The 15,521-nt window shown below is 54.2% G+C and overlaps 5 protein-coding genes across 5 annotated transcripts; 3 read left to right on the forward strand and 2 right to left on the reverse strand.

The window, feature by feature from the left end:
* Positions 1-26: 26 nt before the first annotated feature.
* CTHT_0065000 (uncharacterized protein) lies at positions 27-2,225 on the forward strand (the record flags this gene model as incomplete). Its single annotated transcript, XM_006696740.1, has 1 exon — positions 27-2,225. One exon carries the CDS (start codon positions 27-29, stop codon positions 2,223-2,225), a length of 2,199 nt encoding a protein of 732 aa, XP_006696803.1.
* Positions 2,226-2,641: 416 nt separating this feature from the next.
* Positions 2,642-5,572, reverse strand: CTHT_0065010 (uncharacterized protein; the record flags this gene model as incomplete). Its single annotated transcript, XM_006696741.1, has 4 exons — positions 2,642-3,839; positions 3,889-4,045; positions 4,094-5,011; positions 5,227-5,572. The coding sequence occupies 4 exons, from the start codon at positions 5,570-5,572 to the stop codon at positions 2,642-2,644; spliced, it is 2,619 nt and encodes an 872-aa protein (XP_006696804.1).
* A 786-nt stretch (positions 5,573-6,358) lies between these two features.
* On the forward strand, positions 6,359-9,430 carry CTHT_0065020 (uncharacterized protein; the record flags this gene model as incomplete). The annotated part of the gene is made up of 6 exons (XM_006696742.1): positions 6,359-6,386; positions 6,487-6,626; positions 6,699-6,827; positions 7,017-7,056; positions 7,364-7,612; positions 7,662-9,430. The coding sequence occupies 6 exons, from the start codon at positions 6,359-6,361 to the stop codon at positions 9,428-9,430; spliced, it is 2,355 nt and encodes a 784-aa protein (XP_006696805.1).
* A 196-nt stretch (positions 9,431-9,626) lies between these two features.
* CTHT_0065030 (uncharacterized protein) lies at positions 9,627-10,785 on the reverse strand (the record flags this gene model as incomplete). Its single annotated transcript, XM_006696743.1, has 3 exons — positions 9,627-10,490; positions 10,548-10,640; positions 10,729-10,785. 3 exons carry the CDS (start codon positions 10,783-10,785, stop codon positions 9,627-9,629), a joined length of 1,014 nt encoding a protein of 337 aa, XP_006696806.1.
* A 1,195-nt stretch (positions 10,786-11,980) lies between these two features.
* CTHT_0065040 (cysteine-type peptidase-like protein) lies at positions 11,981-15,370 on the forward strand (the record flags this gene model as incomplete). Its single annotated transcript, XM_006696744.1, has 3 exons — positions 11,981-12,004; positions 12,061-13,157; positions 13,210-15,370. 3 exons carry the CDS (start codon positions 11,981-11,983, stop codon positions 15,368-15,370), a joined length of 3,282 nt encoding a protein of 1,093 aa, XP_006696807.1.
* Between the last annotated feature and the right edge of the window lie 151 nt (positions 15,371-15,521).

Genomic DNA, 15,521 nt, shown 5'->3' on the forward strand with positions numbered 1-15,521 from the left:
TAAGGCCCTCCCGCACGCCGCCCGCCATGGCATCCCCCAGCAGCGCCGCCCTCATGTCCGACATGGACGCCCCCAGCTCACCCGTCCGCCACGAGAAATCCTTTATGACCGCATACACCGAGGACGATGACACCCGCATGATGGACACTCCCGAGCCCGTCGAGCATCGTTCGCGCGGCAAGAAACGCGGGCGAGACGACTCGTACAACCCCCCAACCATCGGCAACAAGATCAAACATCTCAAGAAGGAGGACGGCGAGCCGCTATGGCGCAAGGACATCCAGTACGACTTCCTGCGTGCCGTCTTCGACGACGAGACCAAAGTCTTCACCAACAGCTACGAACCCGATCGGCTGGGCAAGCAATGCTTTGCAGACCTGTACATCGACACGATGAGCCGCAGCTCCAAGACCAGCAAGGTCCTTCGCGACAAGCTGCTTAGTGATCGCGATGCCGCAAAGGGTATGGCCATGGTTTGTCTGCTGGTCAACATCGGTCGCATGAACACCACTCTTAACTTCTTCCCCGAGATGCGTGCCCAGCTGCGCACCTACCACGCTATCCCGTCGCTGCAAGCCCGTCAGGATCCCCATGCCTATAAGCAGCTGCAGGATGCTCCTCGTTTAAAGTCCATCTTGAAGGGCTGCTGCGAGGACCGTCCTGAGCCAGCAACCCTCGACGAGCTCAAATCCCTCGATATTCCCCGCACGAACCCTGTCAACCTCATCTTCCTCATCTGCCAGTCAGCCGTCAAGATTGCCGAACTGCACTTCCCTCCCGGTCTCGAGTTCAACGACCTCATTATGAAGACAAACCTGTCCAGCAAGAGCCGCGCCCGGGCCTTCTTGTGGCTGATGTGGTTTTACCTCGAGTCTGACTTTACCGAGGAGGGTTGTGAGGAGAATCCATTTGGTCCTGGTATCGACTATGGCGTCGGTGTTGCCAACCAGGGTGTCCCCGATCTCATTCCTATGACACCTGAGGAAGAGGCCCGCGAGAACGTCGACACTCCTGAAGAGATCGAGTTCGGTTATGCGAAGCAAAAGATGCGTGCCAAGATCATCGAGGCTGACCAGGCATTCCTGGCCGAGACGCAGTCGAAGCGCGGCGGTCGTGGCCATCGCCCATACGCTCTGGAGGATGTCTTGGCTGGAGGGAGTATCCTCCCACGCATCCGGCCTTCCAAGAACGACAGCGACCTCGATAGTATCAGGTCGACTCCCCCTCCCCGAGCCCTGGGCCGTGGCAGCCTATTTGGTAGCGCTGCCCGCCGTGGTCCTCACTCGCTTAAGTACCAGCTTGTTGAGAACTCATCACCGGCCGGCGACCGTGCTGTTGAGGGCGTCCCAGCGCGCAAGCCCCGTCCACTCACTGCTCACCAACTTGCCGTTGAACGCAACCGCACCGAGCGTGTCGAGTACATCCTCGACCGAGGCATCCGGCGTACACATCATCGTGCGCGTAAGCAGCGCCGCGTCGACGGTTCCATCTACCGTGCCCTTAAGCGTGTCGCGGAGATGCCCGACCCCTTCGACGACTCCGAGAGCGAGGACGTCATCGTCCACAACCGGCACTACCTCGCTAATGGCGGCAACCTTCCCGATGCCAAGCGCCTTCGCGAGCGCGGCTACGGTGGGCTGTGCCAGCTCAAGGACGAACCGGACGATTTCGGCGAGGAGTTCAGCTCATATGCTGCCGCGCTGCGCCGGGCTTCCAGGAGACTTAACCGCTGGGAGAATCACGAAGGCCCTCCGCTGGGCGTCATCGCGCCGATTAAGCGTCCCAAGAAGAAGCCTGTCGAGGAAGAAGAGAAGCAGGTTGACCCCGCTGAGACAGAGGATGAGAGCGAGATGTTGTTGCGACAGGCACAAATGAGGCTGTTTGCGCAGCAGCAGGCTTTGTTGAAGGCTGCCGGTAAGAAGCTGGCTAGTCAGGAGCCCGCTGCGCCGAGCAGTAATGGGGTGAGGGAGGAGGATGATGAGCAGGCCGGCGACGGAGAGAATGGTGATGGGGACGCTGATACGCAGATGGATGATGCGGATGAGTTGGATGAGGTTGATAAGGAATTGCTTGGATTGGGTGACGGGGATGATGATGAGGGAGGTGAAGAGAATGGGGAAGCGGAGGGGGATGGCGAGGGAGAGGGAGATGGTGAGGGAGAGGATGAGCTGGATGACGTGGATAAGACGTTGTTGGGCATGGAGGGAGAGTCGGATTCTGAGTAAGGGGAGGGACTGTACTGCTACGACTATATAATGTTGGTCCTTGTATTGGGTTAGAGGTTGGGATTCTGTACCGCATGGAGTCAGGGGTAATGCTTCAGAGACTGATCAATTCTAGCAGACATTGATAGACTAAGCGGTGGTTGACTGGTGATTTCTGGCAGAGGATCTTAATAACATTCCGGTGTTGACTAGGTAGATCGGTCTGCACCTCTGACTGAGAGTTTGATGAATGACACCTCGACGTTGGAGAGGCTTCTTGGGTACACGGCAGAGCTATTTCATCAGTCATAGAATGGAAACATGCAGTGCTGGTATTAAAATCACTTCTACAACGCGAAGTCTACTTGCTTCAGCAAAGGGTATACACTGCCATCCTTCCTAGGAACTTTCCTGCCTGTGAGCAAAATCAGAGCACCTCACCAATCCCTCTGCTCCCTCGGCGGAGGAGTCGCCCCTACCAACCACCCAACCCCCGACACCAACGTCCCCACCGCCGCCTCCCTCAACTGATCCCTCTTCCTCACCCTCTTCTGCTGCTGCCCTCCTCCGGACTCACTCCCCCCTGAAGTAGCGCTCGCATTAGACATCTGCTTCTGCATAGCAGCCCCAACATCCAGACTACCCCTGGGACTGTCAGTATCGCGTGCCGGGGCGGGGGAGTTCCGTCCGCTAGACGTGAGTGTACCTGCTAAGCTGGTGGCTGCGCGTTGGAGACCCGACAAGGCGGAGAGGTTGCGTTGGGCAGAGAGCATTGAGGCGCGAGAGAGGTCGAAGAGGGACATTGGGGCTGTGGAGTCGTCGTCGTCTGTGGAACGGTGTCGTGCGGTGTTGGAGAGTTGAGCTGAGCGGGTCGAGGAAGCTGAGGGAGGGGGTTTGTACTTAGTGGCTGAGCGGGAACGGAACGCATCCCCCTTGGCGTCCCACTCCTCTTCTTTCGCCTGCTCTTCCTTGACCAAGGCGTCAAGTTCTTCCTCAGCCAGGCGAAAAGCACTTAATATCTCTTGCAAGGTCGCCGCGGGCGCGATGCGCAACGCGGTAGCCAGGCAATCGATCCTCTGCTCGAGATGCCGCACCGCCACGTTCGCGCTAGAGGACATACCCAGATGCGTGGGCAGCGTGGTGCGGGATGTTCGCCGGTACTTCCCTGCTTCAAGGGCAGCCTTCCAGGAGTAATTATCTTCGATTTGGACGAGGGGTGGAGTAGAAAGACGGTTGATGACGTATGAGTAGGCGGTCTCAAAGTCATCTTCTGACAGGGCGGCGTCAATGCAGAGAGAAATGATTCTTCGCTCGGTGAGGGCGCGTTGGGAGGCTTCATCGGGGATGGGTTGCGATGGGGAGGGGGTTTTAGGGGCGGTAAGGCCTGCTTCGACCATGCGGTTGCCGAGATCGAGGAGGGTGTGGAGTTGGGTGTAGGACTTGGGGTTTTGCTCGAGGATTTTGGCGATGATGAAGATGGGGTCTGTGTGGACACGGAGGACGACGGGGGTGAAGGGCTCGCCTTGCTTGAGGACGAGGCGGTAGTCACTTAGGGAATGGGTTGCTTGTAGGAGAGCTTCAACCTTTTTTGCGGAGAGGGACGATGGGGGGAAGGTCTTTGGGAAGGATTTGATTCTGTGAGGGTTAGACCCTGATTCCAGAATTGATAGATTAACGAACTTACATTTCGTCACACTTCTTTAGACCACCGCGATGGCGGTTGGGATTCGAAGAGTTGTCGTAGGCGGCCATGGCAGTGGCATAGATGGTATCATGGAGTGTCTTCTCGTCCAGAGGACGGTCTGGAGATTCCTCATAGATGTTACAAGCGAGGTTGTACCCTGAGAAGTTAGCATTGATGTTGTAGGAGATAGACCAAACCCACTTACTCGTGCTGGCCAGCAGCGCCTTCAAAAACTCAACCTCCAAGAATTCCTTCTTAACCTGCCCAAATACACCCCTCGGGGCCGTCTCCGCTGCTCCCCAACCATCTTCAGCTCCCCAGTCACGAAGCCAGAGCATCTCGTTCCTAGCCTTGATCCAGTACCTGTCGTCTGACTTGGGGCCATTCATGCTGATTGCCCGGATTAAGCTCAATACCCCCTTCTTCTGCTCCCTCTCGTCCTGCAGTAGCGCTAGCTCTGCAGCTCTCCGCACTGTACAAGGGCAGCCTGCCTTGGAAAGCAGGTGTGCGCTGAGCACAAGAGCTTGTAGCAGCGCTACTGACCCGTCCGTAGGCGCAGTAAGGGGGTTTGATGTGCTAAGCAGGTCGTTGCGACTGTAGAGTAGGTTGCGCGCAGACATAAGTTCGTTGGGTATTTGCTCCGTCAGAGGAGGGAGCAGAGACACTGCCGACGATAGAGGCGGAACTGGCTCCAGGTTGTGCAGGGTTGCTGCGCGAGAGAGGAGGATGTAAGCCCCATCGAGAGCCTCAAGGGTCGCTTCAGGGATAAGGTAGGCTGATGCCAACGCAGCACGCGCATAACCCTCCTCAAGGTATGCGCGCTGGTCATCGGTCAGCTGAGGAGAGCCCCATCCCGCGAGGTCAGCATCCCGAGGCCCGTCCCAACGCTGAAATGCGCTCACGGCGACCTTCCAGTCCTTGGATGCCTGAATGGTCAACCAGTGCAGGACCTCGCCCCAGCCAGGGCAGAGTTCTGTGCTCTCCTGGTTTGAGCCAGCCTTCCTCCATCTCCTCTCATCAAACAACCAAGGGGATATGAGCCCCCTGAGATCCCGTCCAACGAGATGCAGGTCGCCCTCGCGGACGCCGGTCTGTGACAGCAGCAGGCTGGCGGCAACCTCATCTGGCAACCCACGGAAAACTTGCAAAGTGTATGGTATTGTGTCCTGAGGGTAGTATTCGCAGTTCCTCCTGATCAGTGGCAAAATGCTCGACACCAAAAGCGTCCGGATGCAAGGTGCATGGTCGACGAATGGCAGTAGGAGGGCCGGCAGCTCCGGCAGCATGCCAGTCTCTTCATCCACCTTGATTGCCCTCCGCAATAAAACAAAGTCATACAGTCCAACCCAGCCTCCTCCAGTCCCTCAGGCGCCGTCAATGGCAGCAACTTCAGTTTTCTGACCCTCTTCTTGGCCTCTTGCTCAGTAAACCCCTCCACAGGGGAAGGGTCGACGACATCGTCGGAAAGGTCGGGAAAAGATCGAGTCTCGATCTGACGAATTAGGTCGACATATTTGCTCGACGGCAGCGTCTCGGGCAGGTAGGTCAGCAAGATGCGCAGCAGCAGGTCGGAGCGCAGGACGTTGCCATGCCGGGTGGCGAGGACAGTTAGGCCGGGGATGTTGGCCTCGACGGCGTAGTGCGCGGCCAGCAGGACGAGCTTGGCGGGGGACAGGTTCACCATGGTCGCGGTCGCGGTCACTGCGTGTCTATTGGTGAACTCGGAAATCCGGCTTCATGGCATTGGGTGGATGTTGTCGTCTCGAGAAACCGAGAACCGTGATGGACAGGAAGTTCACTCAAAAGGTGACAGTTGACACCAAGTGAGCGGTGGAGCACCCGGTTGCAGGATTGGGCCCAAGTGCGTCTGCCAAGATTTGCCAAGACTTTGGCTAGAGGTTCAAGGTCTTGGGGTTCTTGATTCGCAGACGTTCGCGATGAGGAAAAAGACGATGGAAGCGGTATGAGATGAGAGTAGAATGCCTTTAAACTGAAGAATTGCTCTAACATACAGAGATTGGCCCAAGTTCACCAATTCTTATTGCTAGCCCGTTCACACAAGAAGCTACAGTTTGGCTCCTTAAGGGATTGTGAGGGCTAGACGCGAGATCGTTAAGATTCTGTGCCTTCCGTACCCTTAAAACCTGAACACAGGTCTACTCGTCAGCATTGGCTACTTAAATTCTAATAATATCTGAAGAATCGTTATCAAAAATAAACAAAAACGAAGATGAATTGTCTTGAGACTTGTACCAAGAATGAGACTTCAACAGTAGACGGATCGATGAAAGTTAGGTTGAACATTGTGGTTGAATCTGTGGCGCGACCTGCTGTGGCTGGTGTGGCTTGGAAGGACTCCAGAGCTTCAGAGCCAAGATCGCGCATCAACCGCATCATCGCCGACGACACCCGAGAGTCAAGACACCTTGAGCAGCTTGCATCCGCACACCAAGCCTCTGCATAGCCCACCATGGCGTCCGGTTACGGCTTGAACGGAGGTACGTCCAGGATACGGCGTCGGCGGCCCAATGGCTCGCAGCACACCAGCGCAAACCTCGCTGCCCCTCTATCTCTTTCATCATGATGCTGACGTCCCAGGCCCATCTCGTTGCTTTCCATTCTGGCAGGAGCTGCTAGCTTGCTATGTGACCAACAGCTCGGAAGACAACCCCGACGGCAAGAATAAGTGCATCCCCGTCATGGAAGATTACTACGAGTGCCTGCACCACCGGAAAGAGGTGCGTCAATACAGACATACCGCTCCGATAATCTATGACCCTCAACGACTACGGCCGCTGACTTAACTCCAGGCTGCCAGGGTGCGGGCGCTGCAGGCCGCCTACCGCGAGGCCGAGGCCAAGAAGCTGCAAGAGAACCCGCCGACTGCTGGTCAAATACGGAATCTGGGGCTTCTAAACAAGGAGGAGGACACAAAGAAGGTGCTTGGGCAGAGTTAGACGGGGGGAATAGTGACACATCAACAACCCAGAGACGTCTCTATTTGTGTATATCCGCATACTGGTCGTCTCTACCCTTGCAGAAGGTAGAGGCAAAGGTAGAGGCAGGCAAACAACAGCCAAACTCCATCGTGACGTGACATAACGGCTTGGACAAGTACTTTATGCCAGCATTGTGCCACGGCGACGCAACAATGGATGAAGATGTGTTGTATGCTGACTTCACAGTGATTAACTCGAAAAATGAATTGATTTTAAAAATTACGGGTCAATACAGCCTTGTCCCTCCGTGAGAAGGCATGATCAGGCGATGTTGAGTGTTGAGCGCTTTCCCTTTCCTGTTTTCAATTTCACCCCGCCTCAGCGTCGTCCCAACTTGAGTTTTGAGCACTTTGTTGCCCGCGACGACAAATTGTGAATTGCTTGGGCCATTACCCAATTCCATTCTTTACTAATTTTCCGTTCTTTTCGACTTCTACTCTCTTTTGACCCTTGATCAGTCTCACCCAGGTCCTTAGTCGCTCTTTCGGCCAAGATGCCGTGTTTGCGCGGCATTGAGGTCTTTCTGACCACGAGGCCAGATAACGAGAAAATTCCCGAGTATCCGCATCCCGAAGGCACTTCAGCTCGGGTCATCTGCGGGCAGCATCTCATCAGGAGTCCCTCTTTGGCCAGCAACCTGAGTAACTCTGCGATTACTCCGCCGTCTTCGTTCTCTCCTCGCAAGGCCAACCCGTTGGTATCGGTTTATCTTCCTTCAGTTCCAGGTAAGTGCCATGTCACTTATCCATTGGTCTAACATACTAACACTTGCAGGAACCCCATTTACCATCAATTACAAAATTAGTCAAGTCCCGCCTGAACCATGCAAGTACCTCTTCTTCCGACTCTACATCAATGCCCGGCCCATGGTCTCATGGGGCATTGATCCCCATTCTCGTCCCTACGGTAAAGTGATCAAGTCTCTATGGCTGCCGTCCGATGACCGATATCGTGGCCTGGTTGGCTTCGAAAAGCGCAGCTTTGTCTTCCTCCCCGGCGAGGAGTTCAAATCGGTGGCTGAGGACGGAGGTCTCATCGAAGTGCAAGTCTTCCGGGCAAAAGATCGTCGCGCTCGCACCCCAAAGCTCGAAACATTTCGGTTCCGAGACAACTACGGCATTGCGGCTCCAAGTATTGGCCTGTTGGATAAGCCGCAGAATGCCTTTTTCTATGACTGGCTGCTTATTGATCCGAAGGATGAGCCGTTCGCAAAGTTCAGAATGCATTACAGATCATGGAGGAACCTTAAGTCTCTCAACTTGATCCCGTCCAGCGAGTGGGAGCTGTTACTTGCTGTCTCGCCGAAGGCACTTCGGACAGCTGCTTCAACGGGCAAGATCGAGAAGCCTACATCTCCAGCTTTCAGCGACTCTGACTCCGACGATTCTCTCTGCTCCGCCACTGACTCAGACGAATGCGTCTTTGACGACCATTCCAAGAAGACCAAGTCCAACAGGTCCAAAGAATCCCCCTTTGCTTTCCTCAACAGCCCACCCGAGCGCTTCCGAGCCATGGCTCCATCTAGCGAGAAATTGCCTCAGCCAAGCAAACTGCTGCGCGACAGCCAGCGCGCCCCCTACCAGTCGCGCCCACTACCCGAGTTGCCTGTGGAAGCTGGAGTGAACTCGACGGGTCTGAATCCCCCATCTGTTAAGGTTGCCGCAGACCTACGCCGGAAGCCCTCAGCCACATCCATGGAGTCGAATGCTGTGTCGATTACCCCTTCGCTGCTGAGATGCATGGAGGAGGGGACACTGGATTTGGAGAAGGCTGAAGTGGGTATCGCGAAGCTGGTCAAAGTTGCTGCGTCGGGATCGGAGCCGAGTTCAAGTAGCAGCAGTGCTACACAGTTGACAGTGTCAGCTGTGAGGGAGGTAGAACTTCGTCCGCCACAGCCTGAGCGCAAGGGAGGTCTTCCGATGGATTACTCTTTTTCTGACTATGAAAAGTCTTCGCAGTCCAGTTTCGGCGACGATGAGAGAATGTCTAACATTTCTGATATGGAAGAGAAACCTTTTCCAGCACCGCCTACCTGTTACCTGCCTACCACCGGCAGCGGGTTGGAGAGAGAACTGGCTATGTTCGACTCTCCATCACCGTCACCTGTTCCATACTCGGCTATGGAGCCGCCGGTGACTCCATCACCATCTTCTACGCCATATAAGACTAAGCTAGGGAGGAAACCCTTACTATTCAGTAGACGGCTCGGTTTATTCAGCCCTAGGAAATCTCTCCCAAGCGACTTCCTCCTGGGGCAAGCGAAGAAGCTTGTCGTGGAGGAAGAAACTACCAACAGCAACGTCAGCCTGGCGTTTGGCGAGCTGACTGTCACAGATATGAGAGCCGAGAGTCCGTCCCCCGCTCCAAAGGGGAAGCCTCTGCGGCGGTTTTCGACTATCAGGGTCGAGGAGATTAGCATCAAAGAGAAGCGGCCGTTGTTTAATTCGCTTAGGAGGATTGCATCTGCGTCGCCTAGGAAGTTGGCGGGGAGGGTGTTGAGTATGGACTTGGGAAAGAAAGGAGGAGAAGAGAAGGAGGGTTGACGGGAATGAGCATGGAGGGTAATGATTGTATTTTTTTTGTATGGCCGATAACAGAGGGGATTCGTGCGGGTAGAGGGTTAATGAGTGTATGACCCTAATGTAAGCGATGAGCTGATTTTCTAGGTAAAGTAACTAGTATATTTTAATTGTACTTTGTGAACCACGACCCGTGCCCTTGACCGCTCTACACATCAAGTCACCACCATTTCTCAAACAAAACCCTTCGCTTGTCCATTCCAAAGCCTTCCGGCTCTGGCGCGGCTAACCGACCAACGAACTCGTCTGTCATGACTGGCACACCACAGACATAAACGACGGAGTTATCCTGACCCTTTTTTTCGCCAATGGCTGCTTGGACATCAGTGAGTGTCATACGCCGCCGAAGGTAGGCTATTTCCAAGTTTTCACAGGGGATGACATCCCCAGTTGGGTTGCTGGCAGAGTTGAGGCCGGTTAAGAAAAGAGTGACTTGTCCCTGCAGCTTGCCAGACGAAAAGAGCTTTGCTATACGAGGAAGAAAAGGGATTTTGCAGGGGTCGAGGAGGCTATTTGCTGGCCTAAGAGCCATTTCGGCGCCGACAGCCTCTTGGGACCACGCATCCCTCGACACCCTAGCCCCATACAAAACCCTCACCTCCAACCCTCTCCACCTTGAGTCTTTGCCCTGCTCTCCAAGCCAGCTCATCATACTTATTAACGGATTAATTCCCATCCCCGAGGCGACAAATACCACTATTTTGAAGGGAATGTCCCCAGCAGGGGGGAAGACAAAGCTCCCTCCTACGCGGACAGTCACTTCTGTGTTGAGGAGCTGTGAGACAGGACGGAAGAGGTACACTGCGACGGGGTTGTCTGGGGCGTGTTGAATTGCTAGTTCGATGTATTTATACGGTTTCATGGGTTCATTGTCATTGGCACCAGACTGGAGGATGTAGTCTTCTGGAGTGGAAGCAACAGCTGCGTGGGAAGGGGACGAGGTAATGGTGAAGCCACCGGGTTTGTTGAAGAGGATATGGTCGGAGGGAGGGACGTAGAGGTCGATCCATTGGCCGGGGAGAAACTATATATGTTGGGGTTATTAGGTGCATATGGAGTTCGAGAGGAGGGGAAGACGTACTGAGAGGGTATTGGATGGAGGGAGGGCGAGACGGAAGAGGCGGATGGACGGGGTGATGAGGGTGATGGAGGCTATGTTGAGGAAGTATAGAGACTGGATGGTGATATATCAGATGTTAGTCCAGAGTCAAGGAAAGTGGATGCTTCAAGCTCTTTATGGATAGATCATGGAGATACAGTACCGGATCCCGTGGCTCATGAGCTGTTCGCTCAGCATGAGTTTCTTTAGCTGTGCTCATGCTCTTCCGGCTTATAGTGTAGTCGGAAACTAGGGTGCAGTACAAGTATTATTGTATAAACTGCAGCAGGCGTAAGATAGAAGAGATATGACGTGTCTTCAGTTTTTGTCATCGATCCAATGCCCAACATCCTCATGATGGTTGTTGCCACTAGCATTCACTTGAGATCAATTTCATGTTGACCACAAAACAGGCTATAATCACTCCTTGCCAAATTCCCTCAAAGAGTCAAAATTACAATATCCTCAGATACTGGCCCATGAATCTACATCTGTTAAGTATGCAAATGACTCCTCAACTGTTTGTGGGGAAAATCTCCGTTGGCCTGTGGTTTACCAGTGGGTGAGCAGCAACCAACTGCCTGGGTCTTTGCGACGCAAGGGCGCTCACGCATGCCAAGATTTGCTGGGGCTGATCACGGCCGGTCTTGGCTCCCGCTCATTGAGAGCCAAGTGGGCCAGGCTCGTGCGTGACATTAAGCCGGTAGGAAGGCGAGGAAGGGAGGCTGACTTTCCCCCGACTCTCTCCTCAACACCGTCAAGACAGTAGCTGAATTCTCGCAGAGTAGTCTGAAAATTTTTAGAAAACATTGAAGCCCTGCGAAGGTCCAACAACTTTCTGTGCCTTACAGATGTCTGGGGCATTGTTATCGCACCCCAGGTCCAGCTAATCACACGTTGTCCGAACGCTGGGTGTGCCCCACAATTCTGAACAAAGGATGGCCCACCACGCGAGCCAAGACCCACACGCATGTTCAGGTTCACTCCAAACTCAACCGCGATCCAATTCCAAGTCGAAGTCACCAAAATCAGAGTCGCTGCCTGAGGGCGAGGCCAATTCTCACAGAGGTCCTGCAACCTCGCGTGCGTTAGGCTCCGACTCTGAGAATGTGAGTATCAAAAGCCTCAACTCACAAAGGTACTTCCTTGACCTTCTCGCCTTTTTTCCTCCTTTTGCCTCACCCAGCTCGCAGCAACCAACTGCTGCCCCTTCTCCAATTCCTCCTCCTCCAGCAACCTCCAGGCAACTCGCAGCCATGATGCAAAGTGCTGACAGTTGCAGAATTAAAAGTACCCTCGACTTCCACCGAACCGCACATTCGTTCCCAGATTATGGGTATGCATCCTCTGTCAGCCTCGGGGCAACCTTGCTCCTCTGACTTTTCTCCTGTAGATCTGTGAAGGGCGCAATCAGGATGCCACACCCTGGTCGGTTCTTGGTGAGTCGCGGAAGTCGCACTCGAAACCAGATGAACTGAGTCCTGATTGAGAGTAGAAGGACTTAGCTCCTCAGCGCCACGTCAATACCCTCAATTCCAGCCCCAGTCAGCCCCCCAAGTTCCGATCGAATAACCCCGAGCGAGCTCCTCCCCTCGACAACCCCCGCCCGCCGAAACGAGCCAAACTCAACAGTCCCAAGAAGCCCCTGGAAGAAATCGAGAGCGATAGCGATACGGCCTCGAGGGCGGGTCGCCATGAGAGCCAGCAGAGTCTTTCGCGATCTAACTCCCACTCGCACCCGGTGAATGCTTCCTTCCTGGAGTTCAAGTCCGTGGAGAGTACCGCATGTCTCGACTTCAAGCGGGAAAAGAAGCATCAACAGAAGCGCCCAAATGGAAGTGGATTCCGTGTACCTGTTACACCATTATCCCTAACTCGGCCGCTCTCATCTATGGAGTCCATCGAAGACGACGACCTTGACGAGCTCACACTTTCTACTCCACAACATTCCGGTGTGCAGCGTCCGGCGCGTGTTGTTACAAGGCCAGAGAACAGCTTCAACGATGCTGCCGACAGGTACATCCTTAGTTATCGCGCTTCACCCAGAAAGTGCCGCTCTCGAACCCAACCCAACCCACCCAAGAAGCGCGCAAGCAGTGAGGCGATCGAGGACGAGAAAAAGTCTGATTCGCCCAAGCGCCAAAAGATGGACCCAAAGACTCCAAACGAACAAAAAAAATCTCCAAGTATTTCTCACCGGGGCGAGATTACTCCGACCCAGTGGAACTCCAAATCGCCCAACCTTTCTCAAGGTCTTCGAGTCCGGTCTGCGCTTTGCAACCCGGATCACCGCTACATGTACAGAGATAGCGTTAAGGCGTGCACTCTGCGGTTGCGCGACAGCGAGTTACGTGGCCAGATTGGCCTTGACGATTCGACGGAGCTGGAGTGGCTTGGAATCACTAAGAGGACAAGGACTATTTCTTATCATCCGTCCAGCAGCATTGTCAAAATCGACCTATCGAATTACCAAACTCCCAGCGTCCGGGTCGTTTCTCCTCTAGTCATCCGTTTCTTTACTGTCCCCGAGGCTCAGAAGGCTGTTGAGTGGGCCAAAGAGAAGCTTGGTGTCACCGTCGAGGAGCTTGATGTGTAAGCACTAACCTACTCTGAAGCTCTTTGCAGAATTGCTAACATGTCGTAGGGAAAAGTTGGAATCTATCTACAAAAAGATCGATCTAAATACTGCGCAAGAATCTGCCCGCAAATCCGGGGAGCAATCCCAGCATTTTCAATCCCCTGTACCACAGGAAGCTCGGCGCCACTCAGTCGATGTCGTCGAGGTCTCCAAGTCTTCGGTTTCCCGAAACAAGATCCGGGAGCAAATGCAGATTTCCACACAATCACCTGCCCCACAACGTCGCTCTGAGTCTGTCATATACTCCACTCGCAGCCTGAGAAGCGCTACAAGAACACAGTCACTGGATGTATCTCCGAAACCAGCTCCCCGCCGTTGGAGTCCCAAGCAACGAGAGCTGTGGGAGAACTGGAAGATCCCCCTTATCTATGAACGGACCACTGTCGAAAAAGAGGACATCATGCGACTTGACGAAGGCCAGTTTCTCAATGACAACATTGTTAACTTTGCCCTCCGCTACATCTATGCCACATACTCCAAAATTGACAACCTGAATGCAAGGGTCTACCTGCACAACTCCTTCTTCTATGACAAGCTCAAAAAGGCCCCCAAAGGCAGCAACGGCATCAATTATGATGGGGTGAAGAGTTGGACTGCCAAGGTTGATCTGCTGTCCTATGATTACGTCATTGTTCCCGTTAATGAGGACTTCCACTGGTGGGTTGCCATCATCTGCAACCCCGGAAGACTGGATCTCGACGCTCGAAAGGCCGAGGACAAGAAGGCCGACGCTGGCTCGTCGGACTTGGAGGTTATCGGGGAATCCTCGAAGGCGGCAGCCACAGACCGGAACGGCTCTGCAGATCATGGAAAGTCTGATGACATTGAGCTCGCTGTCTCCGACCTCGTCGCCAAGCCCGTTAGGATTGATCTAACTGCCAGCCCCAAGGCCGAGCAAGGCAAGAAGTCGGGTTCTGCGGGGAAGCGGTTTGATTTCAAGGAGCCGAAGATTATCACCCTCGATTCCTTGGGCAAAACTCATTACCCGGCCGTTAACTTGCTTAAGAAGTATCTTCTCGCCGAGTTCGAGCACAAGCGTGGCAAGACCATCACCGAGGTGCCTGCGCAACTCGGCATGCGGGCTGTCAATATCCCGACGCAGTCCAACGTATACGATTGTGGCATCTACGTTATTGAGTACATCCTCCAGTTTGCACGGGACCCTGACTTGTTCATCTCCAGACTCCTTCGCAGGGATGGAAAGGAATGGGATTTTGATCCTTCCGAGATGCGGTATCTTCTCCGCGAAAATATCCTCCTTGAGCAGGAAAAATATCAGGCCAAGCAGCTGGGCGAAAAGGTGTCTCGCTCTAACTCTCTGAGCTCCTCTCAACCTCCAGCTTCAGCCCCTACCACGCCTACTGTCAACGGTAACGATGCCGATGCTAGCCGGAGGTATTCGTCAGAATCCTGTTCCTCGGCTGCGGAACCTTCACGCCCTGCCAGCACCAATGCTACTCCCGGACCAGGCGTCGAGGTCCACGAGATTAGCGACTCTGAATCCGAGGCCAAATTATCTCCCGCCGCTCCCCACAGCACACGCCAGTCCGTTGAACCTAGCAGTCCGCCCAAGCTTCCCCCTCGCCCAACTACTCCAACTCAGGTCCCAGTGGAGGATAAGCCCCTCCCATCGGTGGAGCCGTCTGATGAGATGGAGGTTGTGCGGTCCCCTGAGCCGAAGTTTATTTCCAAAATTCCAACGTCGTCACCTGCCCCAGTGTCAGCGTCAAAGCAGGGAAGTTCTGCCCGCCGAGCGTCCCTCACCTTGTCTCAGAGACCTAACCGGCCACTCGAAGTTATTCCGAGATCGTTCTATGGCAGCTTGAATCTCGACGCTTCGCCGTCCGAGTGGTGGCATGGGTGTGAGAGTCCGAATACAAGGAAGAAGAGGCAGCCTCAACCCACTCAAGCCACGAAATCCGCAACAAGTCCTAAGGAAGTTGGTCGCAGGCAGAGTGTGAATGGCACCACTACAACCCCGAATCAGAGCCAAAACCAGATTCAAAAGAGCTACGGGCATGTCACGAGTCAGTTTGTCTTGGATGAGACTGAGCCGGAGGTGGTTAGTGCGAAGTTGATTCGCCCTGCCGCATCGAGGAGGTCGGTTGGGCCGACGTCGGAGAATAGGGGGGGTTCTTATGTTGTTGATTTAACGGAGGATGATTGAGCTTTGACATCGTCGGGGCTCTTTGTTTCCATGTTCAAGGCCGGTCTTGAAGGCAGGTACTTGAGACAGGACAGCTCTTTCCTGATTTGTCTTTTATTACTAGTATCCTATTGTTCCCTCACCATCTCGGACCCCTCCTCTCCTTAGGAAG

The sequence above is a fragment of the Thermochaetoides thermophila genome, assembly GCF_000221225.1.
Source record: "Thermochaetoides thermophila DSM 1495 unplaced genomic scaffold scf7180000011822, whole genome shotgun sequence".
Taxonomy (NCBI): domain Eukaryota; kingdom Fungi; phylum Ascomycota; class Sordariomycetes; order Sordariales; family Chaetomiaceae; genus Thermochaetoides; species Thermochaetoides thermophila.